At 41.5% G+C, this 20,913-nt stretch overlaps 2 protein-coding genes across 4 annotated transcripts; one reads left to right on the forward strand and one right to left on the reverse strand.

The window, feature by feature from the left end:
• Positions 1-914: 914 nt before the first annotated feature.
• On the forward strand, positions 915-17,678 carry mpp5b (membrane protein, palmitoylated 5b (MAGUK p55 subfamily member 5)). Of its 3 annotated transcripts, none has more exons than XM_034135724.1 (14): positions 915-1,136; positions 4,065-4,509; positions 5,933-6,141; positions 9,395-9,472; positions 11,801-11,920; positions 12,385-12,546; positions 13,089-13,166; positions 13,263-13,446; positions 14,478-14,579; positions 14,727-14,798; positions 15,328-15,489; positions 15,698-15,900; positions 16,189-16,299; positions 16,705-17,678. In XM_034135724.1, exons 2-14 carry the CDS (start codon positions 4,182-4,184, stop codon positions 16,879-16,881), a joined length of 1,986 nt encoding a protein of 661 aa, XP_033991615.1. In that variant the 5' UTR covers positions 915-1,136; positions 4,065-4,181; the 3' UTR covers positions 16,882-17,678. The 3 variants fall into 3 exon arrangements, with proteins under 3 accessions (XP_033991615.1, XP_033991617.1, XP_033991616.1); XM_034135726.1 differs by having other exon boundaries at positions 14,478-14,546; XM_034135725.1 differs by having other exon boundaries at positions 11,813-11,920.
• Positions 17,679-17,903: 225 nt separating this feature from the next.
• On the reverse strand, positions 17,904-20,911 carry atp6v1d (ATPase H+ transporting V1 subunit D). The gene is made up of 9 exons (XM_034135557.1): positions 20,690-20,911; positions 19,847-19,964; positions 19,672-19,751; positions 19,525-19,592; positions 19,385-19,429; positions 19,208-19,311; positions 18,862-18,928; positions 18,696-18,774; positions 17,904-18,612 (listed from the first exon to the last, which is right to left on the reverse strand). The coding sequence occupies exons 1-9, from the start codon at positions 20,728-20,730 to the stop codon at positions 18,468-18,470; spliced, it is 747 nt and encodes a 248-aa protein (XP_033991448.1). The 5' UTR covers positions 20,731-20,911; the 3' UTR covers positions 17,904-18,467.
• Between the last annotated feature and the right edge of the window lie 2 nt (positions 20,912-20,913).

Consider the following 20,913-nt stretch of genomic DNA (forward strand, 5'->3'; position numbering starts at 1 on the left):
ACCAAAGCTTCTTAGACAAACAAAGAAAAAACAGCTGCATTTGAATGAAGCGCTGCAAAGCAAAGGGGATTTTAGCTGTCTTTCTTTCTAGGAAGGTAAGTATTTAAGAATCGGGAACTGGCAGGAGTTATCCTAATGAGGAAAAGAGGTTAAGCACAGAAGTGTCAAAAGGGATTAACCTAATAGAAAATACAGCAGGAAAAGGCAGCCTCAGGCTTTGGTGTAGATATTTCTGTGGCTGTATGAGATTAGACCGTTTCTGTTCTGCTCTGCCAGGTAGAATGACAGTAGATCCCATTAGTTGGTGATGATTAATGCTGTGACATGAACTTAGTTGAATTAATCTATGTGAATGTGTATGAAATTGATGGGATGTTAGGGGATCAGTGTGAAGACGATTGTTGAAAATAACAGTGAATGTGTTATACTCTCAATGACAACATGCATGTGTGTTATTACTGACAGGGTAACAAGAGATCTGCCAAGCATTTTGTGGTTTCATAAGAAATGCAGGATGATCATTGTTGGCTACATGCAGGAATAATACAAATATGTCAAAATAGCACCTGACTAATTGTTACATTTCATCCCTGTATAAAACATGTTTAGTGTATCTGTTGTTTACAGTTGTGAAGAATAATATGTTAAGCATGTTTAACCTGCAAAAGGCATTGGTTTCTGTTGAGAAAGGGTTTAGCCCATGAAAACCCATGAAAACAAATCAGTGGTTTTGGCTTTCTTGAAGCGAATAAACCTGTATGTTTCTTGTTCTGAGTTATATTGTTTATTGCACTTATTGTAAGTCGCTTTGGTTAAAAGCTAATGAAATGTAAAAAAGAAATGTATTTGAGCAGCCCACTTTTTGGGGAGGTGAGGTAATTCCGTGTCTGGCTGAGGGGGGTGCTGTGGAGCCGCAGTGTTGCCAGGGAGACGACGCAAAACAGCAGTTCCACAGCGATGGCCACAAGTGTCCCGACTGAGCCCGGACTAAACTCACTGTGGAGGCTGAGCGCGGAGCTGAGAGCACCGGGGGACACTTCACCGCCTCTGTGTGAATAAAACATTCCCAGAGCTTTGGACTATAAAGGAGTAGCTGCTTCGTGCTTAAAGCCACTCAACTTGCTGTCTGTAAAGTGGTAAGTCTGTTACGGGACAGCTAACTTTACCGTTAAGCTACGCAGTTAGCGGTACCCGGATGCTAAGCTAACAGTTATCCTGATTGCAATTGTTTATATAAGTCGAGTATTTTTGCAGTAAAATAGCAACATGGTGTTTTTAAATCTGCTTTTGTTGCTGTGTATGAATGTGCAGCATCATCATGGCTATGTTGTGATGTACCAAGAACCCGATAATTACTTCTACACAAAGACTCTGTAATGCCTTTGGTGACTCATTGAAACATCTTTATTTACCGTTACCTCAAGCCAAGCCAGCAGCCGCTAGTTTTAAAGCACTGAGAGCTATGATTAATGTATGAGAATGTTTTCTGGTTTCACCCTCAGGATGTGTTTGCATGTAGCTAATTTTAGCCAGAGATCTATCTGATGGTGGGGGCGGTTAACCAACAGAAACTCAGCTGACTTTCAGTGATAAACGTACTATTATGTGGACAAATTGTAGTAGCACTAACAAAAGACTACTTATTTGAGAGCTGTAACTGATTGACATTTATACAAATACCTTTTTGACCTTATTCTAAAATCAATAACTCACTGAGAGGAATTTGGATCTATTTACTCTGGTTAAGGATTAAAGAGTAGTCTACTCTACAGTTATGCTGTTATGACAAAAAGGGGTGGATATCCCAAGCCATAGCAGTAATTCATAAAATAAAGTATATCTATATGTGTCTGTGTTGTACTGGTTGCTAAATCAAGTCTCCCTCTGGGACAGTACATCTTAATCTGTACTTCCTATAGTAGAAGGATTGGCTTGCATATAGTCTTTATACAATAGTTTTAAGAAGTATTCCAATTTAGGACATGCCTATGTAATTATAGTTTTATACTCTATTGTAAATGCTTGAACTTCACAGATATACTTTATGTTTTCTTAGTTTGTGGCTGTATTATTTTTGTTTGTATTTCATATTGTTGGCCTTCCAATGTAACCTCAGACTGATCAGTTTGTGGCTTTCTGGATTTGACCTTAACTGTTGCTCTCTGATTTGACATCACATGACACTTTTAGCTCATTTGCATCAATTCGACTCATCTCTGGAGTCTTGCAGTGGCTGAAAACGTGTACCATATACCTATCTCACACCAAAATGTTCATATTGCCGTGTCTAGGTAGGTCTGTGCACTTCCATTCATTCTCCATCATGTACCCAGTTCCCCCCTGTTATTCCCAGCATCCCTCCCAGTACTGTGGTGGCCACTGAGCTGAGTAGGGCATGAGATCCAGGCTTAATTAAGCCCACAGGAACAGATGGCCCGCTGGCAGTCTGCTGTTTGTCGGCCATACTCCGCCGCTCTAAACAGAGCTAAATGCTTGTGCAGGGGAGGGGTTTGGGAGCTTCTTCCAAGAGCCGGGGGATAGATCTGCCAAATGTAATTAGCTGTGGGAAGTAGGTAGAAGAGGGGGAGGGCTGCCATGAGGTAACAGGTGACATGTGTCTGTGACTGACTGTATGACATGGATTGGTCCAACCATTGTTTATCCTTTTAATGCGTGCAGATCTTCCCCCCATGCACACAGAAAGGGAACCCTAAATGTTCAGAGGTTATGGGGGTAAATCATTATTATTTTCACAATTGAGGTTCCAGAAAATATGCATACAGGTGTGTATTTTTTTAGAAATAAATGGTCCAGAGAAAGGGAGCTTTACCTAAACCCCTGCATACCATAAGCTAATATCATTATGTGAAAAATTAAGACTTGTTTATTATTTTAATCTGCACAGAACACTTCCTCTCCTTACTTAATGATTGTTCTTGCAACAGGATTTTCTGTCTTTTTCCACTGACTGAATAAACATAAGCTCCAAGTAAACTCTTCCAGTCATACTACTTAATTTGCTTCTGCACACAGAACCTTAAACCTTAAAATAGATTATAATCCATCTGCGTAACAATGATAGGAGATCAGGTAGTAGTAATTGTATGTCAGGCTTCAAATTAGAACACAGGATCTTTATCTGGGCATCCATGCATTGGCTTCGGACTTTGATGAGGATGGAACAGTTGGGGACAGGTGTACCCGAGCGAGTGGCTGCATGATGCTGAACTGAAGGGATTTCAGGTGACGAAGGCCAGAGAGCTTTCCATGTACGAGTAAGATTAGCCGTGTGATAGATCAGAAGATTAGGACTAAATGTTGGCCTTGACCAACAGCCAGAGAAAGCAAGTATAACAAAGTAAGTAGGACTTGTTCTTTTAAACAAACTATATATAATAATAAATTTACACTGTAAAAAATATTAAGAGAATGGAGCTTTAGTCATCATAATGATGAATTTTCTCTGATAGACTTTTATGAATTAAAAAATTAATAACCCTCATATAAAATTAAAATAAAGCCAGATTAACCCTTCACTGCCTTTTAAAGTGTAGAAATACTCAAATGGCAATCAGAAAACAGAAGTCTGCCCCAGGGGTAATCCGCTCCAAAACGCAATGACTTCTTCCTTGGCTTCCTTCCCTGAGCTGCACTGCATCTCCTGAAAAGTGGGCCAGTAGGGTTTCAGTAATCCTGCCGAAAAAAAGACAGACGGGCAAACAATTTGAACCAAAAACATAACCTCCTTGGCACAGTTTAAAAAGATTGTGTTGGTAACCAAGGCTCCAGAGTTCTGCAGTCTCTTCAGGATTGTCAATCGCCAAACTGGTGCATATTCTTTTGAAACCCTTCATATTCGGTTTATAGTTTTCTAAGAATGAAATAAATGCAACGGACCAAAAATGTAGTCCTTTTATCTTTTTCTAAATGTTGTTTATTAAAAAAAGTGCAGAATTTTTTTGAGATACATATTTTTTTTAATGATATAAACAATAGAGTAAATGAACATTTTAAAAAAACTAAACAAAGGAAATCTATTTGAACTCCTTCTTTGTTTATTTCAGGATGACAGATCACAGGAAGAACATCCTCCGCTGGCGTGCTATGGCCTCTGTATCGAGCAGTGCTTCGGATCACCTGGGCAGACCTCAGTAAACTCCGGGCTGGTTTGAGCTGCAGGGATGATCACCTCCCATATGAACGGTTATGTGCAAGAGGCCTCTGGTCAGGCCATGAGCCACAGGGAGAGGGCCGTGGACTGTCCGGGGGAGGAGAGCAGCATCGTCAAATCTCCCCGCTGCAGCGCCCACATGGAGAGGATCCAGCACTACCAGGAGGAGCTGAGGAAGAAGAGGGAGGAGGAGAGCAGGGGGAAGCACGACATCGACCCCAACGCTTCACTACGGCTCAAGAAGCTGGCACAGAACCCCAAGGTGGGCATAGACAATCCCACCTTCGAGGGGAAGGAAAAATCCACCAAAGACACATGCTCCCTGGATCCTTTAGCCGGTGAGTTGAAAGGAGAAGGGGGGAAGTCTTTACTGGGGTGAGAGAGGGTGGAAGGAAGGAAAGAAGGTCATCTAGAAGAAAAGGGAGTTGTGAGGTTTTACAAACATTCAGTGAAAACAAAAGGATGGAAACAAAGACTATTGAGAGTGCAGGGCAGAGGGCGGAGGTGGAGGAGGGTGATGTCATTCAGGAGCTGTCCATCACTTCCTCTGGTTAGCGTCTTAGTCCCAACTCTGTACTGAAGCCCATCAGTTGATCAACATTTTAGCATGTGTAAAGACATTTATTAATTATGTACACGCAAATGGAGAAGGTTGGGTTCATTGTTTAATCAGTCACTCAGCACAATTAGTTATTGCAAAGAGTGTGTAGTGAGAGCAGAAGGGACGGTTGATTACCATGCAGAAGATTACATCCTTGTTTTTATACAGCAAAATGACATATTTAACAAATACAGTGATGTGTGATATTCACATGTTTGTGGTCGGCTTGAATGTGTCAGTGCACCTGTGACCCGAAACATGGGTTTCTGTAGGATACCGTTTATTATACTATTTGACTACAATAGGTATTGGTGTTGTGTCAACCTGGGCCTCTCATCTACTATTTAAACCTGCTCTCATCAATGTATTAAACATTACTGTGGACTGTAGAGCTGTAACATGTAACTGTCTATGAGCTAGGGCTGCTCGATTATGGCAAAAATCATAATCTCGATTATTTGGGTCAATAATTGATATCACGGTTATTAAAAACGATTATCCATTTACTTTGAAAACATCCATTTATTGAAAAAAAATATTTGAACAGTATGTTTTTAACAGTTGATTACCCTGAACTTTAAGTATAATTCAGCTGAAAAACCAATAAAATAAATAATTTAAAAATAAAAATAAAAAAATAATCGTTTTACTTCGATTATCTTGTTTTCATAATCGTTGCAAGCCAAAATCGTAATTGCGATTAAAATACGATTTAATTGAGCAGCCCTACTATGAGCCGTGATACAGCTCCAGTGTATACACTGCAGCAACTTCAAGCCCTCAAAGTCTGACTTGAATACAAACCAGGACTAGGGATCAGAATTGTTCACCTCCACTGCAGCTTGATTTCTCACTGGAGGAAAAAAATCCCACATACTGAAAATCTTCCACCGCAGCACTTAAAAAACACACCGTTTTGCCCTACATGCAAGCTGATTATACTGTGATTATATTGCACAAGTTGTCTGTAAAAGGATGTTTGATATAGTGTGCTGTCATGTTTGCACCTCTAAAAGTCACCATAACTCTTAATTAACCCTTTAAATACTGACAGGACACTCACAACTATCAGCACTCATAAAATACAAGATGTAAGACGTGCCTCTGTGTCTCTGTTTTGCCTCTCTACTGTCCCCCTCACTGTCTCTGCCCCTCTACAGAAGTGGCGGAGGTGCTGCAGGCTCTGAAGTGGGCGCAGCACTGCCTGCACGATGCGCAGAGCCAGCAGGATGTGGAGCTGATAATGCAGCTCGTTGCCAAGGAGGACTTCAGGAATGCCTTCGCCATCTACAGCGCTGTGTCCCAGCAGATGGCCATGGTCAGCCCCACCTCGCCCCTCACAGCGCAGGCAGAGGATCTCTGCATGGAGGTACGCACAATGGTCATTTTGAAAGAATGTGTTGATGCTGAAGAACAAACTCAATGAAGCATCAAAAACAAATCTTTGCTTGAGGTGATGATTCATTCAACAAAGCAGTTAGTTGTTATGAAATGTAAATTGTTTTGTGGTTAACAAGGTAAGTGAAAACCAAAATGAAGGATTTGCTGGATCCGTGCCTTGCATGGAAACTTAGTGAGCAGGGAAAACACCTTAAAGTGAGGGTAAAACACATTAAAGGGGACCTATCATGCAAAATGCACTTTTGTACGTCTTTTATACATGAATATGTGTCCCCGGTGTTCCAGGGAACTCACCAAGTGTCAGAAAACACAACCCTCTCTATTTTCCTCCATACCCAAATCTCTAAAAAAGGGGCTGCAACGGATCTGATAAAAACTGATCCAGATTTGAACACTGACCTGACGTCAGGACGGTGGCGCTACGGCTATTGGGCCAACTCCACCAATCAGGAGGAGACAGCCACGGCCATTGCCGTTCGAAAGCGCTGGAGACGCTGTAGTACATATGCCAGGCCTGTAGGTGGTGCTGTTCTCACTGAATCAGCCCTTGCAAAAACAGGGGTTTCAAAGTGCAAATTGAGCGAAATGAGGCATGGCTAAAATGCATGATCTGTTTGGTATTTTGAAGGAAAAAAAAGTATAAATATGCCTTATATAGGTATGGTCCTACACTATATTATTAAAATATAGCATGATAGGTCCACTTGAAGTAAACAGGGAGATCTACTCCTTATAGACAAGGAAGGAAAAGGCTTTAACCATTACTTAAATATAAGGTTTGGTATTCCACTGGTTTTGAATGATACTGTATAAGACATCATATTGTTCTATTTTATTCCCCTGTCACCTATAGGTGTTTTCTCTTTGAATAACAGTTGACAGTGCTGACTTCTGAGCCTCAGTACAGAGAGTGACAGAGAGCAAAACACATCTTATGTTCGACTAGGTGGGAATTCGCCACACCTGACTCTCGTTGATAAAACACAAGCCAGTTGGTCTCCACTGAGACAACAGTAATTGTCTTGTGTCCCTGCAGAGCCTCGGCTCTACATGTCAGCTGTTTAAGCGCAGCCTGTCACTCAGAGCTCGATCCCTGTCAGGAGACCGAAATTGTGATATAGTTTGCTGGGAAACACCCACCAAAAGCATCGTTAGGATTAGTTTCCACTTTTGACAGGTGTAACATGAAAGAATGCAATACAGCGCAGTCAGAGTGGTGCATGGAGATGTTCAGCTGATAGCTCGATGTGTAAGAGTCAACGTTTTTTTGATGGAACAGGCTGCGAGAGTTCATTCAAAGGACACTAAGCTGTTCTGCTACATCATTAGTATTCCAGTCTTGACACGAGTGGCGTGAGAATAGAGATGATCTGCTTTGCTTTAAACACACACATGTTGTCAGTGTGTGCCCTCACCCACCACCAGGCACAGCTCCCGAAGCGCTTAACAACGCGTAACAGTTTGAGCTGCAGTGTGTCTAAACTAAGTGGCTGTGCTGTGCGACACGAAGGTTGGGCTGTTGGGTAAACTAATCTCCCAGCAGCCCTTGGTGCGGGCCGAGCGGTGCAGCACACTGCAGGAAGGAGGCCAGGATGTTGGGCGGCTAGAAAAAGAAACTCGGGCAGCTTACATCAGTGTGGGTGGAGGCGGGGGGGGGGAGGGGAGAGTACGTCACCTTGTTAGTGAGAGCTTCAATCAGTGTTATGGATTGACTAAGCTGCAAACATGCGGCAGAGGCAGATAGACAGAGGAAGACAACACAAAAAAGGCCTCCTGTTATGATTCGGTACAAGGTCCGTGACAAAGACAGTAGCATCTTCCCGCTAAATGTCAACACAAGAGCCACAGAAACCAAATGAGAACAATTGAACAGAGAGGAAAGTGCAACGTCCGAAGAGATGAGAGCTGTGAAGAGCTTTCCAAGTTCCTTATTTTTAGATTTGATAGAATGCTACATTTAGGGTGTCACATTTATTTGAGTATTTATTTAATTGAACTGTGTACCAAGTTATCATATTTTAATCTATATAGCTTCTTTGACAGTTCAGTGCTCAACTCCATATTTAGACATTTGTGGTGTTCACTTTTTGACCCATTGTACATAATATGTTTACATAGTCCTTATACAGTCTACTGTTGGTTTTGGTGTTGGGGCAACCTATGAATACACAATGAACATGAAAATATCAATGTCAGCCAACAAAGTGTTGTGAAAAAGGGGAATTCAGACCAAGCAAATTACACAAGACAAGTAAGCCGAGAACTATTGTAGAACATGTAAAGTTGAATTGTGATGCACCAATCCCCAAATAACTCGGTGCGGAGGGAAAGAGCATTATCATAACTCACTCACAGGGGTTCTGAATGTTTTGGGATATCTCATCTCAAATGAAACTGAGACATGATGTTTAAAAGTTGACAGTGTGCCCTGAGGTTGGGGCCGGTGAATCTGGGTCCGTTGAGTCACCAAAATCCCAAGAATGCCTCCTCTGGGGGCATTAATGTGTTCAGATGTCTTGACACACATGGCCTACAGCCAGGTCAGACTGGAAAATGAGTAATTTGTCCGACGTGTTGTCTGACCACGTCAGATATCAAATGTATTTATACCTGTTCCAAACGGCCAGATTTAGAGTCACGAACGAACGATAATTTTTAAAGAGATTTAAATCACCATTTGACTTGGTTGTCTTAAAAATTACATAATTCTTGACAGGACATTGGTTCTTACAAATTAAGACTCTAAACTTAAAAATTAAATTAAGAGAGTAGAGATTTTGATCATAGTTCTATTTAAAGAAGCCCTATTGTGCTTGTTGGGGTGACATGTTACCTGTAGTGTGTTATATAGGTTTTTGTGCATGTAAATGGTCTGCAAAGGCCCAGTGTTCCCTCCACACACACACCCCCCCGCTCTCTGCCTGAAACGCCTCCATTGGACTATACTTCAGTAACATAGTGACATCACCATGTAACACTCACTCATCCCGGATGAGTCCAAGACGTCTACATAGGTGTGGAACAGGTTTAGTTTAGGTAGCAAAAAAAGTAACACTCACTCTTCTCTCGGCTAGCGCTCCAACAAATTGTGTCTGATACGCTGAGGTGGCGGGACACCTCTAAGCGGTTGACCAATCACGACAGAGCTTCCAGCTAACCAATCAGAGCAGACCCGGGCCCTGGTTCCCTCACCATAGCTGTGTGTCTGTGTGTGTTTTTAGGTCCAGAGGATTCTCCAGACCAGCCATCAGAGGGAAGGCTTGGAGCTCAAGGCTCTGCTCACCAATCCTCATCTCCAGGTTAGATGTCAGCCTGCCAGTTGTGACTTAAGAATAATAACCATTTATAGTATTATAATTCTTGACAACGAGGCTCAGCGGTGCCTTATAGACCAACTCATTTATTTAGTTAATATGCTGATAATTGAAAAGGTGAAATATAATTATTTTTATACTGTAGAATTCCAATAGGGTAATTGTTTCTTTTGCACCTTCCACTGGGAGGTCAGGAGTCATGGTTAAGTTAATAGTCTATTATAAGAAGAAAATAAGCACTTAAATGACAGTTCGACTGTGTCTCGTTGTGTCATCGTAAATAAATACTGAGATGAAAGGCAGATCAGATGACGCTCTCTCTTGATACATGCAGGCACGGTTAAGTCACGTTGGTGTCCCTGCTTAAGGATGTATGGGCAGGGCAGATGTTTGCTTTACAAATTAAATAATTAAATGATAGATGTACCTCCCTGTAATTATTATGAGTTGTTATAGTGTGCGAAAGCCCCATTTTCAAGGTCAACTAGTCCGTGTTTCGTTCGGAAGATGAATCTAGTAGGTGACTCAGGAGAGACCGTATGTAAATGAGGTTGTAATGTTGGCCAGCTCTTCGTAATGAAAAAGCGTGATTAGTATCATCTTTGCCAACTCATTTCATTGAAATAAATTAAGAAAATAGGCAATCAGGGATGTAAAAGATCTTGCTGATTAATTTCGTATAGCTTTAGCATATTTTAACAATTTCCCCCGCAGTAGTTTAGTTTATATAAATGAAAGATTGAACCCTTAATAAGGTTTGCTCTCACAGGTGCAAGCATTATTCTCCTGAGAAGGTGGGGGCTTCTTTTAAATGCAGTAATGTTGGCAGACAGTTGCTGGTTTATCTATGTTCCACAGAGTATCTAAGATAATAAAATAATGTTATTATCACATGAGTATCCACATTAAAAGCTTCATTTAACATTGTGAGCTGCAGGTATGTAAAAGAAGGATTTAGGGGTATTGTATTATCAAAGTGGGTATAATTGACCTTAGCAAAGAGGTAGAATACATATAAAATGTGGAGTGTCAAGAGGTGTAACATTGAAATCAGCATGTTATTTATTATTAATTATTATTAATTTTAAAATTCTATAGAATATGATATACAATATGAGGCTGATGTGACTGTATATGAAGAAGATGGATGTGCAAAATATTGACTAAATAAAGTTCAAATGTTCACAGTATAAAAAAGCAAACCTCTGCCTCAGTGGGACATTCAACATTCAAATAAAGAAACCGATATTTAAACGGCATTGCTTTTGAAGTGGCTTGAATTTGTCACTTTAAGGTTCAGTGGACAAAAAGCCACATTATGAGACATCATCGTCCATTAGAGAGGTGAGAAAGGACCGCAGGTGCTGCTGCTGTGATGTCACGGTTCAGGGTTCTGACAGGGCAGCGCCGGGGGGGCGGATGCTTGACCTGACGTGACTGTGTGAACCACAGATTCTCTCATTGCCCTGTTAGCCCCTCCACTGAGCTGGATCCATGTAGCCGGGGGGGGGGGGGGGGGGGTGGGCAGCAGTGTGATGAGATGAGCCTGGTGGCACAGAAAGTGGAACAGATTATGTTGGTTTCTCTGCAGGGGGGGCTCACATGAGTCACCCTGTAGTGTGTGTGTACAGGTAAACAACAACACACCCAATACCCAGATACATGTGTGAGAGGGAAGGAGCCCCATGGAGTCCACCTGTCTACTTTTCAACTGTTCCTAACCCACAGCTTCCTGAGCCAAAGGTGTTGGATGATTGATGGTGGTGGATCCTGACTCCTAAATGCAGGTGGAGATTAAGACGGATTGTGTGTACGCCAAAGCTTAGCCCGGCCTCCTCTCTCAGGTCCCCTCGCTGCGGGATAGAGAAACTAATTTGGACGGACGGTTATTAATTGTGGGGTTCGGAGCGCGTGTCACATTAGATGAAGTGAAGCAGCAATCTCTGTTTTATTTCTGGCTCAGAGGTGGCTCTGCTGACTGGTCTTGTTAAAAAAGATTCGGGGGGGAGCAGGTGCATGTTTAAGGAAATGTTTTTTTTAACTTCTTTTCATTTGTTAGTGCCAACCACTATATTGTAATAAACTATTTCATCAGTGAATTTACATAAATAGAGTACCAAACAACTATTACAAACCTCATACCCTATTATTGACATATTTACTTTCATATCATTTCCCAATATTATACATTTTATTCGTATTCCCATTACCTAACGCTGCCGCCTCCTTCATGTCTTCTGTCTGTTTGCAAAACGTCTGTGTGTCCGCTCTGTTTGTCTCTACATGTGTCTCTGTGTGTGTTTGATGTGGCAGGCCCTGATGCAGGCTCATGACACGGTGGCAGGGCAGGAGATAGCCGAGGAAAGTGTGGCCCAGTACCTCGGAGAGACGGTCAAACTGGTGCGTCTGCAGAAGGCCCGCGACACCCCACTGGTGAGCAACATCTATTCGTGTCACATTTTTGTACATGTGCTTTTTTAAATGACTCCTCAGCTTCAAGTTGAACACCCACGCAGCATTCAATTAGATTATTCTAAGGAGCAACAAGAAGAAAATCATAAAAAAGAGACATAATGGATGTTTAGCATCCTTGTAATTGTGGTGTATATTATGTTTTTTTTGCATTGTGTGTCCAGAAAAAGCCTCTCCTCTCAGCCTCCACCATGCTTCACCACGCACATTTATCATATGGGTGTGTCAGTGTCAGAGTACCCACAAACCAACAGAGCAGCAAAATGCCTGTCACTGTGAGCTCCGGAGGGAAATTGGCAACGACACAATGATGTTCACCTAATGTGACATATTTATTTCTATTCAATCTCCTGCTCCCCATCTGCTTTTCAGTTTGTGTCCCTCAGTTTACTGTGTTTCATTGTGTGTGTGTGTGTGTGCGTCAGGGTGCAACGGTGCGTAACGACATGGACAGTGTGTTGGTGAGTCGGGTGGTGAAAGGTGGAGCGGCGGAGAAGAGCGGCCTCCTCAGCGAAGGAGACGAGATCCTGGAGATCAACGGCATATCTATCCGCGGGAAACACGTCAACGAAGTCCACGACCTCCTGGTGAGGAACAGAAAGGATCCATTGGTGTTTCAATTATTCACAATAGTCTTGTAATATTTACCTACAAGTGCTTTAACTGTCTTGAAAAATAATGGCGTGTACATGTAATGCCATAAAGGGCGTTATTCATAAATGGTGATTATAATAGGAACATCTGTTCGGGCATAGCTGTTGATATTAGGTTTTAACAACGATGCATTTCCACTTCAAGAATAATGTATAGTTGGTTAGAAGACATTAAAGCCTCAGAAATGTCAATAGATGGTTATTGTTGGTTGTGTTTGGGTTTCACCTTGACTGTTGTTATTTTTGTCGATACAGAAACTGTATTTATTTCTGAAAAGAACAGTGTTTTATTTAAATGTGATTTGAAATATATATATATATATACCTGAGCTTTTGTTCTTGAATAGATGCACTCTCAAAATAGAATGTACTGCTATAAACTGTACCCGAAGTTTGAAGTAAAAACCAAAGTTAAAATACAGTTTTATGGAAATCGCTGTCATGTTTAATTCATCACTTCTCATCTTTTCCATCAGCAACAAATGCAAGGTACTCTGACCTTCCTCCTCATCCCGAGCTCTCAGATTAAACCTGCCGCTCACAGACAGACTGTGGTAAGTCTCTTAATGCTGCCGGTGTGTGTGTGTGTGTGTGTGTACTTGAGAAGCCTGTCTGCTTGCATACAGCACTAACCTTGACCCTGTCCTCAGATGCACGTACGAGCCTACTTTGACTACGACCCCTCCGACGACCCCTTCGTGCCGTGTCGGGAGCTCGGCCTGTCCTTCCAGAAGGGGGACATCCTCCACGTCATCAGCCAGGACGACCCCAACTGGTGGCAGGCCTACAGGGACGGAGACGAGGACAACCAGCCGCTCGCTGGACTGATTCCAGGTCAGCGTCTCCAGAGCTGAATATCAATCTGTAGCTTCATTACTACACAAGGGGGGATAACAACTGCAAGGACACGTTTTTGACCAATATAAAATCGCTGAACACGCTGTATTGAAATTAAAACGTATATGGTATGTACATTTACAATGCATACAGTTATATATTTGACAACATTTATACTTCTTTAAGTTGATATGGATTATTTCTTATAAACCTCCAAAGGAAAATCTAAAGTCTGTCACTGAGGGGAGCTCTAAAATAGCAGTTTTTGTGATATATTTTGCTATATATTCGTATTTCAAAGGTAGCGTTTCACTCAAACTAGGACTTAACTAAAAGGTATTGTTTAATTCATGTTTTTGTTTAATTGTAGATAAGACTAAAAGGCTCTTATTTTTTGGACAGCTAAAACATTACTATAAAAAACCGGATGATTCATATAAACAATAACTAACAAGTACATTTGAAACAGGGTTAAGAACAAATACAACATTGCTGATTAAATTAACACTGATACCAGAATATCAATGTTGTTTAGACTACAAAGGAATTCTCATTCCTCCCCAGTACTTCTTCAGGATGCACTCACAGTAAAGTATTCGCATGTTGTCCGTGACTGATAAGTTGGCACCACTATCCTGGCAGGAAACACCACCCACCTGGCACATCAAGCAGATTAAAACAAAACGCCTAAGAATTATTAGCGATTACTCTGTGACCCTCGTCTGTTGTGTCTGGACCAAAACGAGGTTAAGCACTGGAAATGGAAAGCAGCTCCCTCGTGCTTTTTCCTCAGCATTCCTGGAATGTCTAGGAAGATTATGAAACACAGTGAGAGCTCTTGAAAAGCTTTGGACTTGTTTGTAATGTTAGCAAATGTCTGCTGTTGAGTGTAGTGGTCCTATACATGAAACTGTGCATGTTGTACATAAAGAGCGTTTCTACATAGATACATGTTTGTGAAATGGAAAATACGTCTGGTTCTATATTCACAGTGCTGATGTGCTTATCTTCGTGTGTACCTTTTTCAGGGAAGAGCTTCCAGCAGCAGAGAGAGACCTTGAAGAGAACTATAACTGACAGGAGTCGTGAGCAGCAGGGTGAGGATAACATACTGAAACACACACCGAGTGGTGAGAAAATACATAAATATATTTTGAAAACCGTTTGCATCCACCCTGAGTCACAAGAAATAGGATTTTAGGTGGCTACATGAATGTAACTAAGTGACATGTTAATCACTTTTTAAAGCAAACATTTGTAAATTCTCATGTCTCCAGGGAAAATTTGGTATGCAAAGAAAGGCAGGAGGCAGAGGAAGAAGCCTGTGTCGACGCTGAACAGAAATGCTGGTAAGACTTTTTCTCTGAATCTCTTCTGAAGCATTTGAGAATAATTTGCCCCCCTTTGCCTCCACTGCTACATTTACAAAGCTCCTCCCTAACCCACAGAACTCCAATTGTCGCTTCTCATTTACCTCCTGTCTGCCTGCATGCTGGCTAGCTTCCAGCAGCCCACACATTAACCCCGAACGTTAGCCAGAGCTGACACGTCTTGCCGCTCTGGCAGCAGCTTGTGTCGACGAGGTGTGTCACGGGTCAGATTAGTCCTGTCTCCACAGGCGGGATCAGAGCACAAACAGGTGCCTAAATGGCTTGAAGGGATGGGTGATGTTCTTGATTAATGCAGAGAAACACACATATACTCAGACACACACAGTGGCCAACAGAAGGGGACTGATAGATTCCAGTATGAAGCAGGACAATGGTATAATAGACATGACATGATAAGTCAAATGTCACATTTAGTTACAGAACAGTAGCCCATGAGCTGGAAAGGATTTGGTTTGTAAATGAAGGTCCCTCCCGACTGTCTCTTCAGACTATGAGGATATCCCGACCTATGAGGAGATGTCGCTCTACCACCAGCCCGCTAACCGTAAACGCCCCATCGCTCTGATCGGGCCGACCAACAGCGGCCATGATGAGCTGCGGCGGAGGCTTCTGTCCATCGAACCGGAGAAGTTCGCTGTTGCTGTCCCGTGTAAGTCCACGCTGGGGGGACTCACAATATCAAATGCTCATCACATTTTTTATTTTCCAGATTAAGAAAATGGGGAATTTGGGAATTTACTTACCGCCTCAAAACATTTAAGTGACCACTTTTGAAGTTGTACTATAAAACATTTTGTGTCATTAACAAGTCTTGAAAGTTTTTAATAATTTTGAATCTGTCCTTTCTCCTGGCTCAGACACAACCAGAAACATAAGGATACATGAGCGGAACGGGCGGGAGTACCATTTTGTGAGTCGGCCTGCCTTTGAGACCGACTTGGCGGCGGGGAAGTTCATTGAGTCGGGAGATTTTGGGAAGAATATGTACGGCACCAGCACCGACTCAGTGCGACACGTCGTCAACTCTGGGCGCATCTGTCTGCTCTGCCTCCACACCAGGGTGAGACACTGAGTACTTCATATTTCCCAGAGATGTTTATGTCTTATATGTTCATTACAAAGCACATATCTTGATCTCTAGCATCATGGCTAGTCCGGGACATCATTATCATGCACATAAATATAATTGGGTTTGTTTTGGTTGATAAAACTCATTACTGCTGACTGCTATAGAACATTTTGAAGTTAGGAACGAATACGCCATACGTTTAGTTAAAGTTTTATGTTTCAAGTTTGGTATTTCCGTCCATTTGACATATTCTTACGTCCCTGTTTTCCCTCTTGTCAGTCACTGCAGATATTGAGGACGTCCAACCTCAAGCCATATGTCCTCTTCATCGCCCCTCCTTCTCAGGAACGACTACGCACCCTGCTGGCCACAGAGGGGAAAACACCAAAGGTGCCCCACTGTCTGTTGTGACATGATTGTATTGTACTGATAAAAGTTAAAATGCACGCTGTAAATGCCATAGTTTGAGCCTATTTCAGCAAAGTGCCGGATTAAAACATTATACAATAAAAATGTTAATCCTGCATTTTGCTATAATATATATAAAATAGATTTTCAGGGGGGCAATTCTAAAAAAAAAGCTTGCTCTGAATACACAATACACCACAAATACAGGATATTGCATCACATCATTAATTAACCAACTAATACTTAGCTGTTACGATGATATAAAAAAATCATATAATTAAAAATCAAAATAATGACCATCCAAAAATGTAAGATTTATGTCAAATACAGATTGTTTGTCACCGTCCTCTCACTGTCGTAATATCATTTCTCGTTTTCTGTGCCCAGCCTGACGATCTGAAGGAGATCATTGAAAAGGCCCGCGAGATGGAGCACGACTTCGGCCACTTCTTCGATGCGACCATCGTGAACATGGATCCGGATCAGGCTTTCTACGAGCTGCGCAGGCTGATAGAGAAGCTGGACACTGAGCCGCAGTGGGTGCCCACCTCCTGGCTGTGCTAGAGGTCACAGGGGGTCACAGAGGTCACTGCAAGGAGCCTCAGGGCAGCAGGAGGTTCAACAGAAGAGCAATAATGAATGTTCCTGGAGAGGATGGACAGTGCTGGTTGTCGCTGGATTTTCAGGTGTTGCAGGGATGGACTCAAGTTTCTTACATTTCTTTATGTTTGTGTGTGTGTGTGTCTCTGTGGGTGATTTTTATTTGTTTATTATTGATCTCAGTTTATGCAAAGTCAATTATGAAACACATAGAAATGTTTCCATCCTATTCTTAATAGTAATTTATAATTGTAAATATATATTTTCTAGACAAAAAGAGAAAATATTTTATTGTTACATTTTGATTGTGTGTTATACCAAATGGTTCGCTCAACTGTGAGAGTGTTACTGTCACAATTATGAAAATGGCTTCCAGATAAAGCGGTTAACCAAAAGCTGTTTAGGTACCAAACAGAAGAGAAGCAGCTGTGCTTAAAGTTGTCTTCCATTCTGAAACCGAGAAGGAAAAACTGCTGTGTTTTGAGGTACTTCCTCCACACCAGTGTCAGTATTATTGTGTTGTCTCCCGTCTCAACAGACCTCAAATCTAAGGTATTGTCTCTCTAGCTGGTTAACATTAGTATCATTATATCATGATTCAAAGTGATGTTTTCTATCAGTAGTGTATGAACAAAACATCTTATCAGTTAGTGGTTAAAACTACTTTTTGCAAGGTACTACTTCATAAGCACAATTCTGGAAAAGTGTTAATAAAATCTGATACATATGTAAACAAGCAATGTATATTCTGAAATAATTGAGTTCCCTTATCTTATTGAAGATAACATTTGAAATAAGTTGGTGTGGCATCACCAGTGTGGTGTATTCAGCCATTCTGTCATACTATTACTAATGTGGTAAATGTAGCATTCTGGTGCAAGATGGCTGCCATTCCTCATCTAGCTGAGAGACCCCTCGGACAATGTTTCCTGACGTTGAAAGGAAATTCAGACACCTTTTGAGACTGAAAGAAATCCAGGAAATGATTGGATACTGATAACATCTTTATTTTGATGAGGTGCCTTTGTTGACTTGCACAAGTTTTACAGTGGGGATCACTTCAGGGTTTTCTGGTGCAATGGTAAACATCCTCAAATGAGGTTACAACAACCTCCACAACACAAACTCACACACTGAAATCTACAACCACCTTAAGCTTTACAGCATGCAATAGCTCTTAATGTTGTAAGAACCTGAAATATGTACAAGTTGATCAGTCACACAGAATCCGTCTTTGATTTCACTCGCAAATTATGTGATAACACATATATATATATATATATAGTCTTTTTCTTTAGGTAATATTTTTAATAGTGAACTCCCTTCAGGGTGAACAGCCAAGTGCGACGACACTTCGGTTCTGTAAAGTGACGAAAATCTGGAAACACACAGTACCTTTCCAGCACTGAAACAATAGAACAACTCATCACAGACAAGTACACGAAAAAACAACTTTCATCACTTCCATGAGGAGACATAAAGTGGCCTGAGAGGCACAGAATAAATAGGATGCTGGGTGAGGTCGGTGTCTCGTCTGCCGTGAGGTCGCTTCACTCGAACAGCATGTCCTCATCCGTCTGCTCCATCATCATGTTGGTGGGCTCTGCGATGGGACCCAGTTTAGCCAAGCGAGCAGCAATCTCCAACTGTGTCCTTTCCTTGAGCTGCTTCTTCTTCTCTTGGATCTTCTTCAGCCTGGCAGAGGAGGAAATATTGTCAGTGTTAAAACAAATGTAGTCGCTTAAATGAAAAGCTAGAATGGTAGAATAAGTGTTCACCTGTAGAACTCCTCTCGTTCTCTCTCATCCAGCTCTGTGATGATGTAGGTGAGGGTACGCTCGATGCGGGGAATAATCACTGCAAAGAGGGATAGAGAGTCGCTTTAAAACAAGTCTGGGGTTATTTAAGAAAGAGGCCATAATTGTATGATAAGTGTGAGTTTACCGTGCTCGATAGCGTTCACACGGCGGTTGGTAATCTTTATGGCGTGATCCAGAGTGACAAAAGATGTCTAGACAAAAAAGTGAAATGTGTATCAAGTTATCCTAATCACACACACTCTTTTTAACTGAAAATATACTAGCATTCACCTAAAACTAATATAAGAAAAGGGTTATCATAATGCATTATTATAAGTATATACATTATTGATGCATTAACATGAAAGAACCATTTAAATGTTAGTTGACGTAGAGCTAATTCTAACTCTCCATTTCACTTGAGAAGTATGAAACCAAGCTGAATGAAGCTCAGTATATAATGTGTATGTGTATGTAACGCCGCCCCCTACCTGTAGGGAGGCCAGCTCCACCAGCAGCTCCACAGCTCTGGCGTAGTTCCTCTTCAACCTGGAGACCTGCTCTCCTCCTCTGGCCAGACCCGTCAGCTCATAACCTGAAACACAGCGAGGGTGAGAACTCCTTCATTCACTTCTCACCAAAACTAGATGTTTCCAAGCATTACTTACTGTCCCCGCCTTCTTGGTAGTACTCAAAAACTGGGAGAGTGACACCTAAAAGAAATACAAACATATTTATGATAAAGCATCAAATAACTTATCATCAACATTGTTTTTAAATAGTCAAAAGATGATATCTTTAGGCTAACCTGCCACGTTGTCTCTCTTGGCTCTGACCTTCACTTGAGCTTTGTTGACATTCTGGATTACAGTTGCGCTGTAGGCAGAATTACAGATGTGAGATACCTGTACTGAACATAATGTAACACCATCACATGATCTCTGTTGTTTCCTACGTGAAGTCTCCAGCTGCAAATTTGGCCTCAGCCAAAGAGAAGGCCGCCTCTCTCATCACCTCCCCCATCTTAGTCTTAGTCTGAGGAAAAGAGACGAGAAGTCCACCTTTAGAAAACCAAGTGAGAAATGAATGCATGGAGAACAGGGTTGGTTATTTAATTTTGTTTAACTGACCTCGATAATTTTGCGAAGGATCTGACGGAAGCGCATGGAGAGGGCGTCAGATTTCTTCTTCAACAGGTTGCGGCCGGTCTGTGCTCCTTTGAGCCGAGCCTTCATGATGGTCTGAGCCCTGCAAGCACAAACACACATTTTAGTGCTGTATTTTAATCTTAAACATGACATCACGTGTACATACAGGACTCAAATATTCATGAAGGTTATCTACACTCTTTGACATGCATGGGTAAGGAAAACACTGCCTGCACCACACAGCCTGTTATTTCAGATGTCAAGACATTTGTTTGGTGTTTTATTGTAAGCCACACACATCAGGATTTATCATTTAAATCAATAGGTTTAATGAACCCCCCTCAGTCACATTTCATAGTATTTGACTGCTTAGAAAACACAGCTGTATATGCATTTATACAAGACTATTTATCATGGTATTAGTGACTTGGTCTCTTTTTTCTGTCTGGTTGGAGGCAGAAATAAGCATTTATAAACATGATTCAATTAGCATTGTAAAATGATAAGGCCCTAAGCTAACTCTATTGATCAGTATAATCTAAAGTTACACAGTGTTACAGTATAGACTTTAACTGTCTAGAGGTCAGAAACACCATCTCAGACTGACAGCTCACACTGAGATGATGTCAATAATCACATGACAAAATACTCTTCCTCTTTTAACAGTAACCTGGTGCTGATATTATAAACTATGTGTAAGCAGAACAAGAGGCACATAGGAGGTGAAAATCATCAATCTGAGAGACTTGTCAAACAAACAGCATTATAATATCAGACTAAAAAGCTACAGTGTGTTAGCAACTAGCTAGCAAACAAGCTGCTTACATTCTGGAGGGGAAAACGTCGAGCCTTTCTTTTCCAGACATCTTCTCGTCCTTTGGTCGATGATAGCTAACGTTTGTAACCTTCCGTTTCGTTAGATTCCCGCCGAAACGTTATGTATTGTTCCACGTTATTAAACCATACATATAATACAGAAAACCCGTTGTTTTTCGTGCAGGATTAGAAGCCTGATGGTCGTGATCTTGTCCGACTCTGCGTGATGATCA

This window comes from Trematomus bernacchii, unplaced genomic scaffold, assembly GCF_902827165.1.
Source record: "Trematomus bernacchii unplaced genomic scaffold, fTreBer1.1, whole genome shotgun sequence".
In the NCBI taxonomy this organism is placed as follows: Eukaryota; Metazoa; Chordata; class Actinopteri; order Perciformes; family Nototheniidae; genus Trematomus; species Trematomus bernacchii.